The sequence below is a fragment of the Phytophthora ramorum genome, assembly GCF_020800215.1.
Source record: "Phytophthora ramorum isolate Pr-102 chromosome Unknown Phyram_PR-102_s0022, whole genome shotgun sequence".
Lineage (NCBI taxonomy): Eukaryota > Oomycota > Peronosporomycetes > Peronosporales > Peronosporaceae > Phytophthora > Phytophthora ramorum.
Window position 1 is genome coordinate 347,345 of NW_027150668.1, and position 23,164 is coordinate 370,508.

Genomic DNA, 23,164 nt, shown 5'->3' on the forward strand with positions numbered 1-23,164 from the left:
ACTGCATGTTTAGCTAGGTTCTGAGTAGCTAACAGAACTAATGAACCAACTTTGAATTCATTTGTGTTTCCCCTGCCGATGTTATCGGCATTCAGCTTCTGTCGATCGACAGAAGCTGCTATTGCATCTTGGACAAACCGAATTACGGCTTGTCGACGCTGGACAAAGTCCATTGCATCCGAGCTGAACCCCTGGTTCAGTTCGTGCTCCTTGTTCGCAGCAGGCCCGGCCTGCGCGTGATGTCCGTTTTGGTTTAAAGTGTCTACGCCCGTCGTAGACACTGCGTTGTCGACGCCATGACTGCGCGCAGTACGTGCGCGAGTCGTCACAGCTGATACATTGCTTGTATCAGCGTGCTTATCCGGTTGTTTTGAATTAACCGGATATCCTCCCCCACTTAAGGAAGGAGCTACCGCACCGAGTACGCTCGGTACGCGTGGGTGCCTCATGGCATTCACGTAGAACGGTGTGTGTCCTGTCGAGACATGCACCGAGTTGTTGATGGCGAACTCCGCCATCGGCAAGCAGTCGCTCCATTGATGGAACGAGTGTGCGTAGCTCTTCATGGTGTCAACCAGCACGCGGTTGACACGCTCTGTTTGTCCGTCGGTCTGCGGATGATCCGCAGTCGACATGGACAACTGCGTCCCAAGAAGTGTAAACACTTCTTGCCAGAATCGCGCTGTAAAGCGCGGATCCCGATCCGACACGATGTCGAGTGGCATACCATGGTGTCTAAACACCATGTCGACAAACAGACATGCCGTCTGTTTGGCTGTCACCTCGGCTGGTACTGCAGCAAGATGCACCATCTTGCTGAAGCGGTCAACAAAGACCACAATACCAGTCCTCCGCTTGTTGTCTTGCGGAAGACCAAAAACAAAGTCCATTGAAATGGACTGCCAGCACTCCGACGGAGTCGGTAGTGATTGAAGCGGAGCCTGCGAGTTGGGCGCAGGCTTCACGCGCTGGCATACCTCGCAAGCACGAACGTACTTGCGTACCCACTTGTACTGGTGACTCCAATAGAAGTCACGCGTGAGAAGCAAATATGTCTTCTCACGGCCAGGATGTCCCGATGTCGGGGCATCGTGGTACTCATACGTGATCTTGAGCTTCAGCTCATGATCATCCGGCACGACAATGCGATCTGCGTTGTCGTCGACTGCGCTGTAAAGCAGCAGACCGTTGTGTACACGATAACGGTGTACACGGGCACGAAGGTGTTTGGCCAGCTTCTGACGAGACTTGTCAGAAGGTGTGGAGAAATACTCCACCAATTGCTTCGCATCCGCATCATGTGCGTATGCGGCCTTCACTTCGTCCAGCAAGGACGACGAGGGTGTAGTCGTCCTGACGACGCCAACTGCGTTGGCGTCGGCCTCTTGCACCGCATAATCTGGTCGACGCGAAAGCGCGTCGGCCACGACATTCAACCTTCCAGGTTTGTACTCAACCTGGAAGTTGTATTCAGCAAAGAATGACAGCCACCGTGCCATTCTTTGTGATATGTGCGGCGACTTGATCGCCGTACGCAACGATGCGTGGTCGGTGTAGACCACGAATGGTCTACTCCCAAGTAGATACACTCGAAACTTTGCGAGTGCATACTTCATGGCAAGGAGTTCCTTGTCATGTACCGGGTAATTGCGCTCAGCTGGCTTCAGCTGACGCGATTGGTAGTAAACCACACGATCACGACCTTCGTGATCGAGTTGCATCAGTGCGCATCCGATCGCGAAATCGGATGCATCGCACACCACGTGGAATGGGCGATCTTGGTCGGCCACCGCCAAGATCGGCGCCTCAGTCAAGCCCTGCTTGACTGCTTCGAAGGCCTGCTGACAATCAGCAGTCCATTCCCATGCAGCCTCTTTCTTTAAGAGCTGCGACAGCGGGCGAATCTTGCCCGCGTAGTTGCTCACGTACTTGCACAAGTACGTGGCGAGTCCAAGGAACTGCCGCAGTTCCTTTACGTTTGAAGGCGTAGGCCATTCATTGATCACTCTGACCTTTCCTGGGTCAGGGCGTACGCCGTTCTTCCCCACGAGACACCCAAGTACGGGTATCTCGGTCGCCCCGAAGATACACTTCTTCAGGTTCGCGTAGAGCTTGTGCTTTCGCATGAGCTCAAGCAACTTGCGGAGATGCTCTGTATGCATCTCCACATCCGATTTCCCATTCACAGCCCGGCTGTGAATGAACACGTCGTCGAAATAGCTCGGTGCGAAGTCGCGCACCGAGCGCAACAAGTGCGTGACGCACCTGTTGAACGTCGCTGGGGCGTTCTTCAGCCCCTGCGGCATTACGAGCCACTCCCAGAGCATGCCGCTCGGAGTGCTTACCGCTGTGAGAGGGATATCACTCTCACGCATGAGGATCTGATAGAACCCGTCTCTCAGATCCAGAGTACTGAAGATAGTACTCGAGGTCATCGAATCGATGATCACATCTTTTCGAGGTATCGGCGTCTGCGCCGGTACCGTCGCATCGTTCAGCTTGTTATACGCATGAACGATGCGCCACCCGCCCTGTGGTTTCTTCACACAGAACGTAGGCGCGCTGTGCGGGGACTTCGATTCCCGCACTTGTCCTGCATTGCGACGACTTTCAAAGAAGTCGTCGATTGCCTTGACTTGCTCACGCGGCAGTGGCCACTGTCGCGTGACGCAGTACTTCGTTCCCGGCACGAGATCAATCTCGTGCTGAACACCCTTGTCCTGCGGTAACTCCGCAGGAATGTCGTCCGGGAGTACATCCTTGTACTCACGCAAGACCTTGTAAAAGGGGCTCGCCTTGAGCGAGTCCCAGCCTTGCTCGTCGAAGCGTTCCTTCTTCGACTTCGCGCTGAGGGCGTCCGCGCCCTCAGAGATGAGCTGATTCAGCTCTTCTGCTTCACACGTCATCCTCTCGACGTCCGAGAGGATGCAGATCTGCTCGATGCGTCCATCGTGCAGTTCGCGAGCGAAACGCTTCCAGCTTGTGACTGGGAGCGACATCAACTCCGACGCTAACGTCGGAGGATTATTCAGCCTCATCTTCTTGTATTGGAGACCAATACTCGTACGCGTCAAGACATTCAATGTCTCGACGGTCGTCTCCAACTCCTGTGTCTGCCCGGCAGACACTGCTTGTAGCGTCTCGGTCCCTGACCGAGACTTGCGCAGCTTTTCTCGCTTGCGCCGTTCACTTCTCGTGCGGAGCCCGGCTCCGCGAGTTTCTTCTTGTCCAGGCCCGGCCGTGGACAGTTGTTCCTTGTATTCGCCGGCGGGTTTTACCCGCGGGCGCACGCGTTCAAGCCCGGCTTGATCGCGCACCGCTTCGTCGTGCAGCCCGGCTGCACGCGAGCTCGCAAGCATTTCCGGTGCGGGACGTTTGCAACCGTCCGCACTGCTTGCAGCGTCGGCTCCCAGAGCCGATGCGTCTTCTTTACCTCTACGCCTAACGGCGGAGTGTCTTTCGACCAATTGTGTGTCGACATTATCTGTCGACACGACCGCGTCGCCCCGGACGCTTCGAGACCCTCTCGAATCGGATTGAACCAGGCCCTGCTGATTCATTTCACATCTTCTTCCAACGACTCTCGCAGTCGTTGGCGTTCGCTTCGGGTGACCGGAGACAGCCGCATTCCGCGCTGCCTCTGATGGAGGGCCGCATGCACCACGTGGTGCATGTGCTGCGCCGACAGGGCCATCGCTCTCTGTCGCGCTGCTGCTGCTCCCGAAGCGCACGATCGTGCGCTTCATCCAGTCGATCACCGGATCATGCCGTGCAAGCCACGGCATGCCCAACACCATATCGAACTTATCGTCCAGTTCCAGGACGATAAGCTCGTCGACGAACTCCTTCTCTTGGTAAGAGAAGCGTACGCGTACGATACGCTTCTCGGTTCTAACAACGACACCCGTTGCTAGCCTCACTTCCAATAGACTTCGAGGTGTTTCCACCTCCTCGAAGTCAAGCCTTGGAAGGCTCTGCAGTCGAACAAAGTTGTTCGACGCTCCACAGTCCACTAGAGCACGAAGAGACTTCTCTCTCTTCGAGCTTACCTTCAGGATGACAAGGTTCGGCTTGTCATCTTGCTTCTTGCAGTGAGATTGACTCTCACTGGGGGCAGCGATCTTCATTGCAGCGTGTCCGATGTCGACACGCTCGATCGCATCACCAGCAGGGCGCCCCGCGCCTGCTGGTCCCTTTAGTTTTTTGATTGCCCGTGACGATACCCAGTATCGCCACGACGGCTTCTCGCCGCGTGCACAGGTGCTGTGCACTCGCGGGCGTAGTGACCGATGTTTCCGCAGCGGAAACAACGCACATTCGTTGATCCACGACGCTGCTGGGAACCAGCAGCTGTCGCACTCGAGAGGTCCATTGGTTCGGGACCTCCCGACGGCCTTGCCACCGGTCGTGGCATTAGCCGTGGGGCGTTCACATGCAGTTTAGCCTGCCGCAGGCTAAACTCTTCTTGCATTGCAAGCGCAATTGCAGCCTCGAGAGTATTTGGATACTCTCGGAAGAGATAGGTCTTCACAGGCCCATCTCTAAGGCCCTTCATGAACGTGACGACCTTTGTCGCCTCGTCAATCGGGTTGGTCACGATGTTCGAGACCAAGTACCGTGCCCTTTGGGCGTAAGCATGCACGTCATGCTTGCCCTGTTGCAGATCGAGGAACTCCGCCCTCGATCGGAACTCGTTTTGCGGGGGCTCAAACGCTAGTTTGAGCTCCTCCTTGAACTCTTCGTACGTGCTAAAGCACGTAGGATCTGTGAGTCGGCGTCCGTACGCCCAACTCCTCGCTCGTCCGCCAAGACATGACATGGCGAACGCAACCTTCGACAACGGGTCGACGATACGTCGAGCCGTAATGGCAGTGTCGACCTCGACAAGCCAACGGAGGAGAGGTTCGCCCTCTCTTCCAACGTAGCTGCTTACGTGGAGTTTTAATGACTCCACGCGCGGTGTGGCCGATGGCGACACCGAAGTTCGAGCAGCGGTTTCACGCTGTTCCTTCACGATGAAACCCAGAGCAACACCGTGTTGCTCTGTCGGTGATAGCGTTCGCAACATCGTTGCTACCGCCGCTTCCCCAATGACTGTTGACAGTCGTTGGAGGGCCTCCCACTCTGGTTCCGACAGGTGGGGGCAGTCTGCACGCGCAACATGCGTTGCAGACGTGTTTGGGCTACCCACGGACATGTTACTGTCCGAGGGCAGGTTCTCAGCCCCGCGTTCGTATTCCATACGAACGTGTTAGTCGGTCGTTGGACGGACTACAAAGTGCTACCAGGTGTAATGGGTCTGCTTAGACCCACTACTTAGGCTTACACGTGTGCGCACGTGTAGGAGGAAGCGTAGGAGTAAATTACTTAAGTTCAGTATACTTGTATCAACAAGTATGCTTAAACCTAGATAAATGAACCAAACGGAAGCTTTGGTGGTAAATGAGAACTGTATTGATTGTAAATGGGGTTTCCTCCTAAAACTGATATTTCTAATGAGAGGTTCTGCCATTGGATGGCTGGCAGAACCCCTATCTATTGAATGACTCTCATTGGTAGAAAGGTGTTACTTTCTACCAGTCATATGCCTTTTGCTATGAATGTGGACCACCCTGTGGTGGTCACCTGAATGTATGCCTTAGTGCATGTTGCACTAAGGTGGGAGGTGAACCGAATGTGTAGCCCCGCTACAAGTTCCGATCGAGGGCGGAGTTCCTCGATCTGCAACAGGGCAAGCATGACGTGCATGCTTACGCCCAAAGGGCACGGTACTTGGTCTCGAACATCGTGACCAACCCGATTGACGAGGCGACAAAGGTCGTCACGTTCATGAAGGGCCTTAGAGATGGGCCTGTGAAGACCTATCTCTTCCGAGAGTATCCAAATACTCTCGAGGCTGCAATTGCGCTTGCAATGCAAGAAGAGTTTAGCCTGCGGCAGGCTAAACTGCATGTGAACGCCCCACGGCTAATGCCACGACCGGTGGCAAGGCCGTCGGGAGGTCCCGAACCAATGGACCTCTCGAGTGCGACAGCTGCTGGTTCCCAGCAGCGTCGTGGATCAACGAATGTGCGTTGTTTCCGCTGCGGAAACATCGGTCACTACGCCCGCGAGTGCACAGCACCTGTGCACGCGGCGAGAAGCCGTCGTGGCGATACTGGGTATCGTCACGGGCAATCAAAAAACTAAAGGGACCAGCAGGCGCGGGGCGCCCTGCTGGTGATGCGATCGAGCGTGTCGACATCGGACACGCTGCAATGAAGATCGCTGCCCCCAGTGAGAGTCAATCTCACTGCAAGAAGCAAGATGACAAGCCGAACCTTGTCATCCTGAAGGTAAGCTCGAAGAGAGAGAAGTCTCTTCGTGCTCTAGTGGACTGTGGAGCGTCGAACAACTTTGTTCGACTGCAGAGCCTTCCAAGGCTTGACTTCGAGGAGGTGGAAACACCTCGAAGTCTATTGGAAGTGAGGCTAGCAACGGGTGTCGTTGTTAGAACCGAGAAGCGTATCGTACGCGTACGCTTCTCTTACCAAGAGAAGGAGTTCGTCGACGAGCTTATCGTCCTGGAACTGGACGATAAGTTCGATATGGTGTTGGGCATGCCGTGGCTTGCACGGCATGATCCGGTGATCGACTGGATGAAGCGCACGATCGTGCGCTTCGGGAGCAGCAGCAGCGCGACAGAGAGCGATGGCCCTGTCGGCGCAGCACATGCACCACGTGGTGCATGCGGCCCTCCATCAGAGGCAGCGCGGAATGCGGCTGTCTCCGGTCACCCGAAGCGAACGCCAACGACTGCGAGAGTCGTTGGAAGAAGATGTGAAATGAATCAGCAGGGCCTGGTTCAATCCGATTCGAGAGGGTCTCGAAGCGTCCGGGGCGACGCGGTCGTGTCGACAGATAATGTCGACACACAATTGGTCGAAAGACACTCCGCCGTTAGGCGTAGAGGTAAAGAAGACGCATCGGCTCTGGGAGCCGACGCTGCAAGCAGTGCGGACGGTTGCAAACGTCCCGCACCGGAAATGCTTGCGAGCTCGCGTGCAGCCGGGCTGCACGACGAAGCGGTGCGCGATCAAGCCGGGCTTGAACGCGTGCGCCCGCGGGTAAAACCCGCCGGCGAATACAAGGAACAACTGTCCACGGCCGGGCCTGGACAAGAAGAAACTCGCGGAGCCGGGCTCCGCACGAGAAGTGAACGGCGCAAGCGAGAAAAGCTGCGCAAGTCTCGGTCAGGGACCGAGACGCTACAAGCAGTGTCTGCCGGGCAGACACAGGAGTTGGAGACGACCGTCGAGACATTGAATGTCTTGACGCGTACGAGTATTGGTCTCCAATACAAGAAGATGAGGCTGAATAATCCTCCGACGTTAGCGTCGGAGTTGATGTCGCTCCCAGTCACAAGCTGGAAGCGTTTCGCTCGCGAACTGCACGATGGACGCATCGAGCAGATCTGCATCCTCTCGGACGTCGAGAGGATGACGTGTGAAGCAGAAGAGCTGAATCAGCTCATCTCTGAGGGCGCGGACGCCCTCAGCGCGAAGTCGAAGAAGGAACGCTTCGACGAGCAAGGCTGGGACTCGCTCAAGGCGAGCCCCTTTTACAAGGTCTTGCGTGAGTACAAGGATGTACTCCCGGACGACATTCCTGCGGAGTTACCGCAGGACAAGGGTGTTCAGCACGAGATTGATCTCGTGCCGGGAACGAAGTACTGCGTCACGCGACAGTGGCCACTGCCGCGTGAGCAAGTCAAGGCAATCGACGACTTCTTTGAAAGTCGTCGCAATGCAGGACAAGTGCGGGAATCGAAGTCCCCGCACAGCGCGCCTACGTTCTGTGTGAAGAAACCACAGGGCGGGTGGCGCATCGTTCATGCGTATAACAAGCTGAACGATGCGACGGTACCGGCGCAGACGCCGATACCTCGAAAAGATGTGATCATCGATTCGATGACCTCGAGTACTATCTTCAGTACTCTGGATCTGAGAGACGGGTTCTATCAGATCCTCATGCGTGAGAGTGATATCCCTCTCACAGCGGTAAGCACTCCGAGCGGCATGCTCTGGGAGTGGCTCGTAATGCCGCAGGGGCTGAAGAACGCCCCAGCGACGTTCAACAGGTGCGTCACGCACTTGTTGCGCTCGGTGCGCGACTTCGCACCGAGCTATTTCGACGACGTGTTCATTCACAGCCGGGCTGTGAATGGGAAATCGGATGTGGAGATGCATACAGAGCATCTCCGCAAGTTGCTTGAGCTCATGCGAAAGCACAAGCTCTACGCGAACCTGAAGAAGTGTATCTTCGGGGCGACCGAGATACCCGTACTTGGGTGTCTCGTGGGGAAGAACGGCGTACGCCCTGACCCAGGAAAGGTCAGAGTGATCAATGAATGGCCTACGCCTTCAAACGTAAAGGAACTGCGGCAGTTCCTTGGACTCGCCACGTACTTGTGCAAGTACGTGAGCAACTACGCGGGCAAGATTCGCCCGCTGTCGCAGCTCTTAAAGAAAGAGGCTGCATGGGAATGGACTGCTGATTGTCAGCAGGCCTTCGAAGCAGTCAAGCAGGGCTTGACTGAGGCGCCGATCTTGGCGGTGGCCGACCAAGATCGCCCATTCCACGTGGTGTGCGATGCATCCGATTTCGCGATCGGATGCGCACTGATGCAACTCGATCACGAAGGTCGTGATCGTGTGGTTTACTACCAATCGCGTCAGCTGAAGCCAGCTGAGCGCAATTACCCGGTACATGACAAGGAACTCCTTGCCATGAAGTATGCACTCGCAAAGTTTCGAGTGTATCTACTTGGGAGTAGACCATTCGTGGTCTACACCGACCACGCATCGTTGCGTACGGCGATCAAGTCGCCGCACATATCACAAAGAATGGCACGGTGGCTGTCATTCTTTGCTGAATACAACTTCCAGGTTGAGTACAAACCTGGAAGGTTGAATGTCGTGGCCGACGCGCTTTCGCGTCGACCAGATTATGCGGTGCAAGAGGCCGACGCCAACGCAGTTGGCGTCGTCAGGACGACTACACCCTCGTCGTCCTTGCTGGACGAAGTGAAGGCCGCATACGCACATGATGCGGATGCGAAGCAATTGGTGGAGTATTTCTCCACACCTTCTGACAAGTCTCGTCAGAAGCTGGCCAAACACCTTCGTGCCCGTGTACACCGTTATCGTGTACACAACGGTCTGCTGCTTTACAGCGCAGTCGACGACAACGCAGATCGCATTGTCGTGCCGGATGATCATGAGCTGAAGCTCAAGATCACGTATGAGTACCACGATGCCCCGACATCGGGACATCCTGGCCGTGAGAAGACATATTTGCTTCTCACGCGTGACTTCTATTGGAGTCACCAGTACAAGTGGGTACGCAAGTACGTTCGTGCTTGCGAGGTATGCCAGCGCGTGAAGCCTGCGCCCAACTCGCAGGCTCCGCTTCAATCACTACCGACTCCGTCGGAGTGCTGGCAGTCCATTTCAATGGACTTTGTTTTTGGTCTTCCGCAAGACAACAAGCGGAGGACTGGTATTGTGGTCTTTGTTGACCGCTTCAGCAAGATGGTGCATCTTGCTGCAGTACCAGCCGAGGTGACAGCCAAACAGACGGCATGTCTGTTTGTCGACATGGTGTTTAGACACCATGGTATGCCACTCGACATCGTGTCGGATCGGGATCCGCGCTTTACAGCGCGATTCTGGCAAGAAGTGTTTACACTTCTTGGGACGCAGTTGTCCATGTCGACTGCGGATCATCCGCAGACCGACGGACAAACAGAGCGTGTCAACCGCGTGCTGGTTGACACCATGAAGAGCTACGCACACTCGTTCCATCAATGGAGCGACTGCTTGCCGATGGCGGAGTTCGCCATCAACAACTCGGTGCATGTCTCGACAGGACACACACCGTTCTACGTGAATGCCATGAGGCACCCACGCGTACCGAGCGTACTCGGTGCGGTAGCTCCTTCCTTAAGTGGGGGAGGATATCCGGTTAATTCAAAACAACCGGATAAGCACGCTGATACAAGCAATGTATCAGCTGTGACGACTCGCGCACGTACTGCGCGCAGTCATGGCGTCGACAACGCAGTGTCTACGACGGGCGTAGACACTTTAAACCAAAACGGACATCACGCGCAGGCCGGGCCTGCTGCGAACAAGGAGCACGAACTGAACCAGGGGTTCAGCTCGGATGCAATGGACTTTGTCCAGCGTCGACAAGCCGTAATTCGGTTTGTCCAAGATGCAATAGCAGCTTCTGTCGATCGACAGAAGCTGAATGCCGATAACATCGGCAGGGGAAACACAAATGAATTCAAAGTTGGTTCATTAGTTCTGTTAGCTACTCAGAACCTAGCTAAACATGCAGTTTCCGATTTCGGAGCAAGCAAGCTTGCTCCGCGCTTCATTGGGCCATTCACCGTGTTGGCGAAGCATGGCAACGCGTACACACTGGACATACCGTCCAGCATGCGCTTGCACCCAACGTTTTACGTTGGGCGACTGAAGCCGTACGTGCAGCACGAGTCACCTACGTCTGGTGACTCGCCAAAGCGCTCTCGAGCGCGGCGACGCGCTTCGAGACGCCAGAGAGTCTCGTCCCGACCTCGACCTTTACGTTCGAGGTCGTCTGCGCAACCTCCGCGAGCTGAGCCTTCAACAAGCTCAGCTCCTGACGCAGAGCAGCGAACTGCGACGCTTGGAGACGCTCAACAGCCTCCAAGCGAGACTCAAGGTTTGGTTGACCAAACCCGGGGCGTCTTCCCGCCCCCCCCCACCCCCGTTGCGAGACGCACGCGGGGCAACTCGCTGGATCGTCCAGCGAATTGTTGGTCATCGGAACCAGACCCGAGGTCCGGTTCATTTTCGTATTCGTTGGAGAGGATTTCCTCCCCAACACGATACGTGGGAATCACGGAATGTCCTGATGGAGGACATTCCGGAAATGGTGACGGCGTACGAAGGCCGCCACCGCCACCTCCGCCGAAGGGCGTAAAACTTGGGCGAGCGCTGTAGTCGCCTACAGCACTCGGATAAGTGCTGCGATTATCCGCAGCACTAGAAGACGCCTGCGCCTGAAAACTGGCGCGCAGGGTCTTGAGGTCGTCAGGTACACACATGGACGTGTACCCGTTGACGTCCCGCTCGGTGATGCGTACTGCTCCAGGGTAGCAGTACTCACAAGCAGTGTCATAAGGCACTGCGCAAGGAAGTCCAATACCGACTGCACCATGGTGCAGTCGTTCAAGTTTACCACGCTTCGAGAACTTCTCGTAGCGCTCCCGCGCCTGGCTAATCCGGTCGCGATAGCCAGCGGGGTTCTTGTTGAAGTTTTCAACAAAGGCACTCCAACTTTGACAAAGTGCCTGCCACTCGGGCACTTTGCTTCTGCGAGAAGTCTTCTTGCTCGCAAACCATCGGAGCTCATGGAAGAGCCCGATGTAGTAGTCGCGCCTTTGATTCGTTAACGGATCAAAGTGTACTCGCTTCGCGACGTCATCGTCAACGATGGCGTTGCACGAGTACAGCGCGTACAGATTCGGTGGCGCGGTCGCACCGAATCGGCTGCCGATCTCAGACTGAGACGGCATCCACGGCTCGCGCACTGGCTCAGTGCGCGAGGCCGCAACAATAGCGGATGGAGCAGAGTCATCTCCATCCCGCGGAGTCGTTAAGGCTCCAGCGGCAGCGAGCGGTGTTCCACTGCCGCTGCGCGAACGCTTCGAGCTCGAAGCGTTCGGGTCGTCCTCGCGTGGACGACGTAGACCCACATTGGGGTCAGTGTGGCCCGGAGACAAGATGTCCTTGTCTCCTTCGAGTTCCCCCTCCTCGACTTCGCTACCGTAGTCGAGGGGAACTCCCTCTCCACCCGGAGAGTAGATGCCCACTCCGGTTTCGACAGCAATGATCTTGCCTGTCTTGTTTCGGATGGCATGTTTCTCATGCCATCTCGAGTGGTATCCAGCAACAGAGAGGCGACTCTCTGTTGCCGCGCTTGTCGGCATCGCCATCGAGGCGATGCCAGTAGCGGTCGTGGCTAAGGCAGCGGCCGTCGTCGCCTTGGAGGCGACGACAGCACTTGCTGTTGCCGAAGCGGCCGGCGTCTTGGACGAAGACGTCGTTGGCGTGCTCATTGGGAATGAGCACGTGTTCTCCCGAAGAAAATACGGATTGACGTGTCGAGACCGGCACGTCAAATCCTAACGGGGGGATGGTGTAGCGGGGCTACACATTCGGTTCACCTCCCACCTTAGTGCAACATGCACTAAGGCATACATTCAGGTGACCACCACAGGGTGGTCCACATTCATAGCAAAAGGCATATGACTGGTAGAAAGTAACACCTTTCTACCAATGAGAGTCATTCAATAGATAGGGGTTCTGCCAGCCATCCAATGGCAGAACCTCTCATTAGAAATATCAGTTTTAGGAGGAAACCCCATTTACAATCAATACAGTTCTCATTTACCACCAAAGCTTCCGTTTGGTTCATTTATCTAGGTTTAAGCATACTTGTTGATACAAGTATACTGAACTTAAGTAATTTACTCCTACGCTTCCTCCTACACGTGCGCACACGTGTAAGCCTAAGTAGTGGGTCTAAGCAGACCCATTACAGTTCTCGTAGCTCTTGGGGAGACTGCGCAACAGGCAGATCGCCACGTCCTCGTCCTCCATCTTGGCGCCGATGCTGCTGAGCTTGGCGCTGATGTTGAGGACCTCGTTGCAGTGATGCAACACGTTCCCGCCTTCCGACATCTCCATGCTGAAGAGTTGGCGCTTCAGGTAGATGCGACCAGCCTTCTGCGAACCACCGTACAGCGTCTTCAGGCGCGTCCACGCAACCCACGCTTCCTCGCAGTCGTCGACCACATGGTGGTAGTCCGCGTCCATGTGGAGCAACATCAGTCCGAACGCGATGTTGCTCGACTTGACGTACTCGTCCTTGGGCCGCGAGTCCGTGAAGCTCGGCGTCGTCTCTCGGTTCACGACATGCCACACCGACTTGGTCAGGAACACGCCACGCATGTAGCGGTTCCACGTCGCGTAGTTGTCTCCGTTGAACTTGTCGATGGAGACCTTGGTGGAGGCGTCGTAGGCAGAGGACATGGTGCTTGGGCTCATAACCTGATGGAAGGTATGGATCTTGGACACCGAAGCTTGACGGAGCGGAGGGAGGGCAGCACTCGGGGCGAGACCGGAGCGGAGACTGGAAACCACTTGAGGGGTAGAACGAAGATTCGAAAGTGATTGATTGAGGTCTTTAGCTCGCTAGCCTTCTCGCTACTCTAGACCTACTGGATACACACTACTTGATTCTTTACTGGATACTGAGTTACTTCAGCCAATGAGAGAGCGCCACGTCGAAGCCCATCTTGTACCTACAATCTTGTACCCACAGGTGGCGTAATCGACAGTGGCGTAATCGTCGGTGGCGTAATCGGCGTGGGTTCGGATTGGACCGGTTCGGGTTAACCGGTTCACGGTCAACAACCGATACCAAACCGGTAACCCTCCATACCCTCAATAGTGAGGGCAAAGGGCTGTTCAAGCTGTGCATGACTCCGATGATGCCTGACGAGGCCAATGCGGCAAGTTCGAAGGATCGCCAAGGGGACACCACGTCGTACCTCTGGCACCTCCGACTTGGTCACATTGGCCATGGCGGTCTAGACGCCATCGTCAAGAAGAGCTACGGTGTTGGCATCGACATGACGTCGGTGAAGCAGTGGGAGCTGTGCGACGGGTGTGCACTCGGCAAGCAAACGCGAGTGAGCTACATGAAGTCGTCCCCGAACCGTGCCAAGCACGTGCTGGAGGTGGTTCACAGCGATGTGTGCGGCCCCATGCAGACGCCAACGTTTGGGGGCAAGCGCTACTTCGTCACGTTCATCGATGACAAGTCGCACTTCTGTGTGGTGTATTTGCTGAGGAAGAAGTCCGAGGTGGCTGCCAAGCTCGCGGAGTTTGTGGCGTTTGCTGAAACTCAGACCGGCAAGCGCGTGAAGACACTCCGGAGCGACAACGGTGGCGAGTACACTTCCGGTGCGATGGCCAAGTTCTGTGCGGACCGCGGTATCGTGCAGAAGTTCACTCCGCCGTACACGCCTCAGCTGAATGGAGTGGCCGAGCGGATGAACCGGACGTTGGTGGAGTGTGCGCGCTGCATGCTGGAACATGCCGGCTTGCCCAAGACGTATTGGGGTGAAGCGGTGATGACGGCTACGTTCCTTCGTAATCGGTGTCCGACACGCGCCGTCAGCCACGACAAGTCTCCGCACCAAGTCTGGACGGGCAAGAAGCCGCTGCTGGCGAACCTGAAAGTGTTCGGTTGCCACGCGTATGTGCACGTGCCGAAGGCGAAGCGCACCAAGTTCGACGCTCGGTCGGTGCGCTGTCGGTTCCTGGGGTACTCGGAGCACGAGAAAGCGTATCGATTCGAAGAACTCGAGAGCAGTCGCGTGCTGGTGAGCCGCGACGCGCAGTTCATGGAAGACGTCTTCGACAGTGGGAGACGCGACTACCATCAGAGGGAGGTGGTGGTCATTCAAGATGAAGAGACGACGGATCAAGATTCGTCGCAGTCGGATGAAGACGACAACGAAGAAGAGGAAGAAGCTGCGCGGGACGAAGACTTCGGGCCCGGCAACAAGCGACACCCGCGGACGCAGTCGCTGGAGGAAGTCACGGAGGTTCCAAGTGCCAAGCGGTATGCGTCGCAGAGTCGACACCAGACTCTGGACGAGATGTCGGCTGCGGCTCAAGAAAGTCAAGACTTCGAAGCTGCGTACGTCGTGGATTCAGTGGGAGAAATGCCGACCACGTTCAAGTCGGCGATGGAATCCAGCGACGCAGTCAAGTGGAAGGAGGCGTGCGACTCGGAGTGTGACTCGCTGCTCAAGAACGACACGTGGGATGTCGTACCACTGCCGAAGGGACGCAAGGCGATTGGCTGCAGATGGGTGTTTCGCGTGAAGGAGAACCAAGCTGGAGAGATTGAGCGGTTCAAGGCGCGACTGGTGGCCAAGGGGTTTTCGCAGAAGTACGGCATCGACTACGACGAGACCTTCGCACCCGTGGCCAAGTTCACGTCCATCCGGATCGTACTGAGTGTGGCTGCCAAGTACGGTCTCAAGCTGCACCAGATGGATGTCAAGACTGCGTTCCTCAACGGTGTGCTGGACGAAGACATCTACATGGCACAGCCGGATGGCTATGTGGACGAAGACCACCCGGACCACGTGTGCAAGCTCAAGCGGTCGCTGTACGGACTGAAGCAGTCGCCGCGCATGTGGAACCAGACCATCGACGACTTCATGCTCAAGCTGGGGTTCAAGTGTTGTCAAGAAGGCGCCTCGGGCAGCTGCCGTATACCGGTAGGATACCGGTATGACCTTCACTCGGTGGGACCGCAATCATTCCTGTGTTGACGGGACGCTGATGATGGGACGCGGGACACTGATGATGGGACGCTGTTTACGCTACGGGGATTACGGGACACGTGGGTACAAGATTGTGGGTACAAGATGGGCATCCACGTGGCAGTCGCTGATTGGCTGAAGCAACTCAGTATCCGGTAAGGAATCCAGTAGAGTGTATCCAGTAGAGAATCCAGTAGGCTTAGAGGTAGCAAGGGAGTTTGCGAACTAAGGACCTAAATCAATCACTTTGCATTTTGCCATCAAGCGACCAAGCCTTTTGGTTATGAGCCCAAGCCCCGTCTTCCCTGCCCAAGACCCCGACTACGCCTTCGCCATGGACGCCACCCCGACCGCGACCGCCCGCATCAACAAGTTCAACGGAACCAACTTCCACACGTGGAAGTTCAAGATGCAGATGGTGCTCGAGGAGCGCGAACTGTGGGAAGTGACGAGTGGGGAAGTGAAGCTGGAGCACTGCACGACCACGGCGGATCAAGCGACGTTCAAGAGGAAGTCGCGTAAGGCGCTGGCGATCATCTGTCTCGCGATGGAGGACTCGCAGCTGCCGCTGGTTCGCTCGGCCAAGGACGCGCATGATGCATGGTCAAGACTGGAAGGACACTTCGAGAAGAAGAGTTTGGCCAACAAGCTCTTTCTTCGTCGGCGTTTCTTCACGACGATGATGGACGAAGGTGATGATGTGCTGGAGCACATCAACAAGCTCAAGACGCTGGCGGAGCAGCTCGACGCGGTTGGCGCTCCGGTCAGCGAGGACGACTTGGTGATCACGCTTCTGGGCAGCCTGAGCGAGTCGTACCAGTTCCTGATCACGGCGTTGGAGTCGAGAGCCGACTCGCTGTCGTGGGAACTCGTGACGTCTCGGCTGCTGCATGAGGACATGAAGCGCAAGGAACAAGGTGGCGGCGGCGTGGACGGAGCCGCGCACGGCCAAGGTCAAGCGTTCATGACGAGAGACAACAAGCGCAAGGGCCGACCGGTGAAGAAGACCGGGGCGTGCCACAACTGCGGCAAACAAGGACATTGGATCGCGGAGTGTCCCTCGCGGGTCCACAACGACGCTGAGCGATATCGGTCGCAGCGTGCGAACGTCGCGCAGGACGAAGAAGATCCTGGCGACTACCTTTTCTCGGTTGGTCGTACGAGCAGTGCCGCCAAGCCGAGTGACATGTGGCTGGTCGACTCGGGTGCGACGCAGCACATGACGAGTTCCAACAAGTACATGAGGAACTACAAGACGATGGCTCCGGTGGACGTGCATCTCGCGGACGACGGTGTGGTTCAGGCGGTGGGGACCGGCGACATTGTCATGTCGATGAAGACGCCGCGCGGCATGAAGAAGGGTGTGCTCACGAATGTGTGGCATATCCCGAAGCTGTCGCGCAACCTGTTTTCGGTCGGCCGCTTCACCAAGGACGTCGGGCCAGTGACCTTCGAGAGCGACGGGTGCTTCGCGGACAACAAGGGTCTCAAGTGGCAGCTCGGCGCTCGTGAGGGCAAAGGGCTGTTCAAGCTGTGCATGACTCCGATGATGCCTGACGAGGCCAATGCGGCAAGTTCGAAGGATCGCCAAGGGGACACCACGTCGTACCTCTGGCACCTCCGACTTGGTCACATTGGCCATGGCGGTCTAGACGCCATCGTCAAGAAGAGCTACGGTGTTGGCATCGACATGACGTCGGTGAAGCAGTGGGAGCTGTGCGACGGGTGTGCACTCGGCAAGCAAACGCGAGTGAGCTACATGAAGTCGTCCCCGAACCGTGCCAAGCACGTGCTGGAGGTGGTTCACAGCGATGTGTGCGGCCCCATGCAGACGCCAACGTTTGGGGGCAAGCGCAAAAGGCTTGGTCGCTTGATGGCAAAATGCAAAGTGATTGATTTAGGTCCTTAGTTCGCAAACTCCCTTGCTACCTCTAAGCCTACTGGATTCTCTACTGGATACACTCTACTGGATTCCTTACCGGATACTGAGTTGCTTCAGCCAATCAGCGACTGCCACGTGGATGCCCATCTTGTACCCACAATCTTGTACCCACGTGTCCCGTAATCCCCGTAGCGTAAACAGCGTCCCATCATCAGTGTCCCGCGTCCCATCATCAGCGTCCCGTCAACACAGGAATGATTGCGGTCCCACTGAGTGAAGGTCATACCGGTATCCTACCGGTATACGGCAGCTGCCCGAGGCGCCTTCTTGACAACACTCCCACTCGACTCGACAGCGATTGCACCTTGGATCCCGAGCTTGCTCCGAAGCACACTGAACTGCACTGCAGTGATCGCCTTCGTCATCATGTCCGCCAGCATGTCCGTTGTCGAAACATACTGCAGCACCACTTGACCGTCTTCCACCTTCTCGCGCACGAAGTGGTAGCGAATGTCGATGTGCTTGGTGCGCTTGTGGAACTGCGGGTTCTTGGCCAACGCGATGGAGCCTTGGTTGTCCTCGTAGATCTTGACCGCTTCATCGCTTGCCATCTCGCCGAGCTCGCACAGGAACACCTTGAGCCACACTGCTTCTTGTGTCGCCTCCGATAGCGCCATGTACTCTGCTTCCGTTGAGGACAGCGCCACCGTCCGCTGCTTCTTGCTCCTCCAGCTGATGCATCCGCCGTTCATCATGAACGCGTAGCCGCTTGTGCTCCGTCTTGACTCGATGTCGCCGGCCCAGTCCGCATCCGAATATCCGCACATACCAAGGCTGTCTTCCCGTGAGAACTCGAGTCCATGCGTAGGCGTCGCTTGGAGGTACCGCAGCACACGCTTGAGGGCTTGCCAATGCGTCGGACACGGGTCGGCAGAGAACTGGCTCAGTACTCCCACTGCAGCAGCCAGGTCCGGACGCGTTGCCACCATCAAGTACATGAGAGCACCGACGGCACTCCGATACGGCACGTTCTTCATCGTGTCTTCATGCTGGCAGCCACCTTCACACATGTTCTTGGTCAGCTTGAGTCCGGGGTCTTGCGGCGTCTTCACAGGCTTGCTGTCTTGCATGCCGAACTTGGTCAGGATGGACTTGAGAAACTTGGTCTGCCGCACCGTCACTTTTCCGGAGTCGCGGTTGTTCCTGATCTCCATCCCGAGGAAGTACTCCAGCTCGCCGAGGTCCGTCATCTCAAACCGCTTGCTCAACGCGTGCTTGGTCGATTCCAACAGCTCGTCGTTGCTGCTAGCGAGGACCAAGTCGTCAACGTACTGTTGTCAAGAAGGCGCCTCGGGCAGCTGCCGTATACCGGTAGGATACCGGTATGACCTTCACTCAGTGGGACCGCAATCATTCCTGTGTTGACGGGACGCTGATGATGGGACGCGGGACACTGATGATGGGACGCTGTTTACGCTACGGGGATTACGGGACACGTGGGTACAAGATTGTGGGTACAAGATGGGCATCCACGTGGCAGTCGCTGATTGGCTGAAGCAACTCAGTATCCGGTAAGGAATCCAGTAGAGTGTATCCAGTAGAGAATCCAGTAGGCTTAGAGGTAGCAAGGGAGTTTGCGAACTAAGGACCTAAATCAATCACTTTGCATTTTGCCATCAAGCGACCAAGCCTTTTGGTTATGAGCCCAAGCCCCGTCTTCCCTGCCCAAGACCCCGACTACGCCTTCGCCATGGACGCCACCCCGACCACGACCGCCCGCATCAACAAGTTCAACGGAACCAACTTCCACACGTGGAAGTTCAAGATGCAGATGGTGCTCGAGGAGCGCGAACTGTGGGAAGTGACGAGTGGGGAAGTGAAGCTGGAGCACTGCACGACCACGGCGGATCAAGCGACGTTCAAGAGGAAGTCGCGTAAGGCGCTGGCGATCATCTGTCTCGCGATGGAGGACTCGCAGCTGCCGCTGGTTCGCTCGGCCAAGGACGCGCATGATGCATGGTCAAGACTGGAAGGACACTTCGAGAAGAAGAGTTTGGCCAACAAGCTCTTTCTTCGTCGGCGTTTCTTCACGACGATGATGGACGAAGGTGATGATGTGCTGGAGCACATCAACAAGCTCAAGACGCTGGCGGAGCAGCTCGACGCGGTTGGCGCTCCGGTCAGCGAGGACGACTTGGTGATCACGCTTCTGGGCAGCCTGAGCGAGTCGTACCAGTTCCTGATCACGGCGTTGGAGTCGAGAGCCGACTCGCTGTCGTGGGAACTCGTGACGTCTCGGCTGCTGCATGAGGACATGAAGCGCAAGGAACAAGGTGGCGGCGGCGTCGACGGAGCCGCGCACGGCCAAGGTCAAGCGTTCATGGTCAACAACAACAAGCGCAAAGGACGTCCGGTGAAGAAGACCGGGGCGTGCCACAACTGCGGCAAACAAGGACATTGGATCGCGGAGTGTCCCTCGCGGGTCCAGAACGACGCTGAGCGATATCGGTCGCAGCGTGCGAACGTCGCGCAGGACGAAGAAGATCCTGGCGACTACCTTTTCTCGGTTGGTCGTACGAGCAGTGCCGCCAAGCCGAGTGACATGTGGCTGGTCGACTCGGGTGCGACGCAGCACATGACGAGTTCCAACAAGTACATGAGGAACTACAAGAAGATGGCTCCGGTGGACGTGCATCTCGCGGACGACGGTGTGGTTCAGGCGGTGGGGACCGGCGACATTGTCATGTCGATGAAGACGCCGCGCGGCATGAAGAAGGGTGTGCTCACGAATGTGTGGCATATCCCGAAGCTGTCGCGCAACCTGTTTTCGGTCGGCCGCTTCACCAAGGACGTCGGGCCAGTGACCTTCGAGAGCGACGGGTGCTTCGCGGACAACAAGGGTCTCAAGTGGCAGCTCGGCGCTCGTGAGGGCAAAGGGCTGTTCAAGCTGTGCATGACTCCGATGATGCCTGACGAGGCCAATGCGGCAAGTTCGAAGGATCGCCAAGGGGACACCACGTCGTACCTCTGGCACCTCCGACTTGGTCACATTGGCCATGGCGGTCTAGACGCCATCGTCAAGAAGAGCTACGGTGTTGGTATCGACATGACGTCGGTGAAGCAGTGGGAGCTGTGCGACGGGTGTGCACTCGGCAAGCAAACGCGAGTGAGCTACATGAAGTCGTCCCCGAACCGTGCCAAGCACGTGCTGGAGGTGGTTCACAGCGATGTGTGCGGCCCCATGCAGACGCCAACGTTTGGGGGCAAGCGCTACTTCGTCACGTTCATCGACGACAAGTCGCACTTCTGCGTCGTGTATTTGCTGAGGAACAAGTCCGAGGTGGCTGCCAAGTTCGCGGAGTTTGTGGCGTTTGCTGAAACTCAGACCGGCAAGCGCGTGCAGACACTCCGGAGCGACAACGGTGGCGAGTACACTTCCGGCGCGATGGCCAAGTTCTGCGCGGACCGCGGTATCGTGCAGAAGTTCACTCCGCCGTACACGCCTCAGCTGAACGGAGTGGCCGAGCGGATGAACCGGACGTTGGTGGAGTGTGCGCGCTGCATGCTGGAACATGCCGGATTGCCCAAGACGTATTGGGGTGAAGCAGTGATGACGGCTACGTTCCTCCGTAATCGGTGTCCGACACGCGCCGTCAGCCACGACAAGTCTCCGCACCAAGTTTGGACGGGCAAGAAGCCGCTGCTGGCCAACCTGAAAGTGTTCGGTTGCCACGCGTATGTGCACGTGCCGAAGGCGAAGCGCACCAAGTTCGACGCTCGGTCGGTGCGCTGTCGGTTCCTGGGGTACTCGGAGCACGAGAAAGCGTATCGATTCGAAGAACTCGAGAGCAGTCGCGTGCTGGTGAGCCGCGACGCGCAGTTCATGGAAGACGTCTTCGACAGTGGGAGACGTGACTACCATCAGAGGGAGGTGGTGGTCATTCAAGATGAAGAGACGACGGATCAAGATTCGTCGCAGTCGGATGAAGACGACAACGAAGAAGAGGAAGAAGAAGAAGCTGCGCGGGACGAAGACTTCGGGCCCGGCAACAAGCGACACCCGCGGACGCAGTCGCTGGAGGAAGTCACGGACGTTCCAAGTGCCAAGCGGTATGCATCGCAGAGTCGACACCAGACGCTGGACGAGATGTCGGCTGCGGCTCAAGAAAGTCAAGACTTCGAAGCTGCGTACGTCGTGGATTCAGTGGGAGAAATGCCGACCACGTTCAAGTCGGCGATGGAATCCAGCGACGCAGTCAAGTGGAAGGAGGCGTGCGACTCGGAGTGTGACTCGCTGCTCAAGAACGACACGTGGGATGTCGTACCACTGCCGAAGGGACGCAAGGCGATCGGCTGCAGATGGGTGTTTCGCGTGAAGGAGAACCAAGCTGGAGAGATTGAGCGGTTCAAGGCGCGACTGGTTGCCAAGGGGTTTTCGCAGAAGTACGGCATCGACTACGACGAGACCTTCGCACCAGTGGCCAAGTTCACGTCCATCCGGATCGTACTGAGTCTGGCTGCCAAGTATGGTCTCAAGCTGCACCAGATGGATGTCAAGACTGCGTTCCTCAACGGTGTGCTGGACGAAGACATCTACATGACACAGCCGGATGGCTATGTGGACGAAGACCACCCGGACCACGTGTGCAAGCTCAAGCGGTCGCTGTACGGACTGAAGCAGTCGCCGCGCATGTGGAACCAGACCATCGACGACTTCATGCTCAAGCTGGGGTTCAAGAAGTGCGAGTCCGACCACTGCGTCTACCTCAAGCGTGACGGCCAAGACATGATCTTCGTGGCGCTGTACGTTGACGACTTGGTCCTCGCTAGCAGCAACGACGAGCTGTTGGAATCGACCAAGCACGCGTTGAGCAAGCGGTTTGAGATGACGGACCTCGGCGAGCTGGAGTACTTCCTCGGGATGGAGATCAGGAACAACCGCGACTCCGGAAAAGTGACGGTGCGGCAGACCAAGTTTCTCAAGTCCATCCTGACCAAGTTCGGCATGCAAGACAGCAAGCCTGTGAAGACGCCGCAAGACCCCGGACTCAAGCTGACCAAGAACATGTGTGAAGGTGGCTGCCAGCATGAAGACACGATGAAGAACGTGCCGTATCGGAGTGCCGTCGGTGCTCTCATGTACTTGATGGTGGCAACGCGTCCGGACCTGGCTGCTGCAGTGGGAGTACTGAGCCAGTTCTCTGCCGACCCGTGTCCGACGCATTGGCAAGCCCTCAAGCGTGTGCTGCGGTACCTCCAAGCGACGCCTACGCATGGACTCGAGTTCTCACGGGAAGACAGCCTTGGTATGTGCGGATATTCGGATGCGGACTGGGCCGGCGACATCGAGTCAAGACGGAGCACAAGCGGCTACGCGTTCATGATGAACGGCGGATGCATCAGCTGGAGGAGCAAGAAGCAGCGGACGGTGGCGCTGTCTTCGACGGAAGCAGAGTACATGGCGCTATCGGAGGCGACACAAGAAGCAGTGTGGCTCAAGGTGTTCCTGTGCGAGCTCGGCGAGATGGCAAGCGATGAAGCGGTCAAGATCTACGAGGACAACCAAGGCTCCATCGCGTTGGCCAAGAACCCGCAGTTCCACAAGCGCACCAAGCACATCGACATTCGCTACCACTTCGTGCGCGAGAAGGTGGAAGACGGTCAAGTGGTGCTGCAGTATGTTTCGACAACGGACATGCTGGCGGACATGATGACGAAGGCGATCACTGCAGTGCAGTTCAGTGTGCTTCGGAGCAAGCTCGGGATCCAAGGTGCAATCGCTGTCGAGTCGAGTGGGAGTGTTGTCAAGAAGGCGCCTCGGGCAGCTGCCGTATACCGGTAGGATA

The 23,164-nt window shown here is 56.8% G+C and overlaps 8 protein-coding genes across 8 annotated transcripts; 4 read left to right on the top strand and 4 right to left on the bottom strand.

Moving 5' to 3' along the window:
• Positions 1–262: 262 nt before the first annotated feature.
• KRP23_14711 (Transposon Tf2-6 polyprotein) lies at positions 263–5,242 on the bottom strand (the record flags this gene model as incomplete). Its single annotated transcript, XM_067885563.1, has 3 exons — positions 263–300; positions 419–4,193; positions 4,316–5,242. The coding sequence occupies 3 exons, from the start codon at positions 5,240–5,242 to the stop codon at positions 263–265; spliced, it is 4,740 nt and encodes a 1,579-aa protein (XP_067737220.1).
• Positions 5,243–6,257: 1,015 nt separating this feature from the next.
• Positions 6,258–10,122, top strand: KRP23_14712 (Transposon Tf2-9 polyprotein; the record flags this gene model as incomplete). The annotated part of the gene is made up of 2 exons (XM_067885564.1): positions 6,258–9,966; positions 10,085–10,122. The coding sequence occupies 2 exons, from the start codon at positions 6,258–6,260 to the stop codon at positions 10,120–10,122; spliced, it is 3,747 nt and encodes a 1,248-aa protein (XP_067737221.1).
• A 622-nt stretch (positions 10,123–10,744) lies between these two features.
• On the bottom strand, positions 10,745–12,148 carry KRP23_14713 (uncharacterized protein; the record flags this gene model as incomplete). Its single annotated transcript, XM_067885566.1, has 1 exon — positions 10,745–12,148. One exon carries the CDS (start codon positions 12,146–12,148, stop codon positions 10,745–10,747), a length of 1,404 nt encoding a protein of 467 aa, XP_067737222.1.
• A 466-nt stretch (positions 12,149–12,614) lies between these two features.
• On the bottom strand, positions 12,615–13,139 carry KRP23_14714 (Retrovirus-related Pol polyprotein from transposon TNT 1-94; the record flags this gene model as incomplete). The annotated part of the gene is made up of 1 exon (XM_067885567.1): positions 12,615–13,139. One exon carries the CDS (start codon positions 13,137–13,139, stop codon positions 12,615–12,617), a length of 525 nt encoding a protein of 174 aa, XP_067737223.1.
• Positions 13,140–13,582: 443 nt separating this feature from the next.
• KRP23_14715 (Retrovirus-related Pol polyprotein from transposon TNT 1-94) lies at positions 13,583–15,445 on the top strand (the record flags this gene model as incomplete). The annotated part of the gene is made up of 1 exon (XM_067885568.1): positions 13,583–15,445. One exon carries the CDS (start codon positions 13,583–13,585, stop codon positions 15,443–15,445), a length of 1,863 nt encoding a protein of 620 aa, XP_067737224.1.
• A 274-nt stretch (positions 15,446–15,719) lies between these two features.
• Positions 15,720–17,345, top strand: KRP23_14716 (Retrovirus-related Pol polyprotein from transposon TNT 1-94; the record flags this gene model as incomplete). Its single annotated transcript, XM_067885569.1, has 1 exon — positions 15,720–17,345. The coding sequence occupies one exon, from the start codon at positions 15,720–15,722 to the stop codon at positions 17,343–17,345; it is 1,626 nt and encodes a 541-aa protein (XP_067737225.1).
• Positions 17,346–17,611: 266 nt separating this feature from the next.
• On the bottom strand, positions 17,612–18,568 carry KRP23_14717 (Retrovirus-related Pol polyprotein from transposon TNT 1-94; the record flags this gene model as incomplete). The annotated part of the gene is made up of 1 exon (XM_067885570.1): positions 17,612–18,568. The coding sequence occupies one exon, from the start codon at positions 18,566–18,568 to the stop codon at positions 17,612–17,614; it is 957 nt and encodes a 318-aa protein (XP_067737226.1).
• Positions 18,569–19,017: 449 nt separating this feature from the next.
• On the top strand, positions 19,018–23,160 carry KRP23_14718 (Retrovirus-related Pol polyprotein from transposon TNT 1-94; the record flags this gene model as incomplete). The annotated part of the gene is made up of 1 exon (XM_067885571.1): positions 19,018–23,160. One exon carries the CDS (start codon positions 19,018–19,020, stop codon positions 23,158–23,160), a length of 4,143 nt encoding a protein of 1,380 aa, XP_067737227.1.
• Between the last annotated feature and the right edge of the window lie 4 nt (positions 23,161–23,164).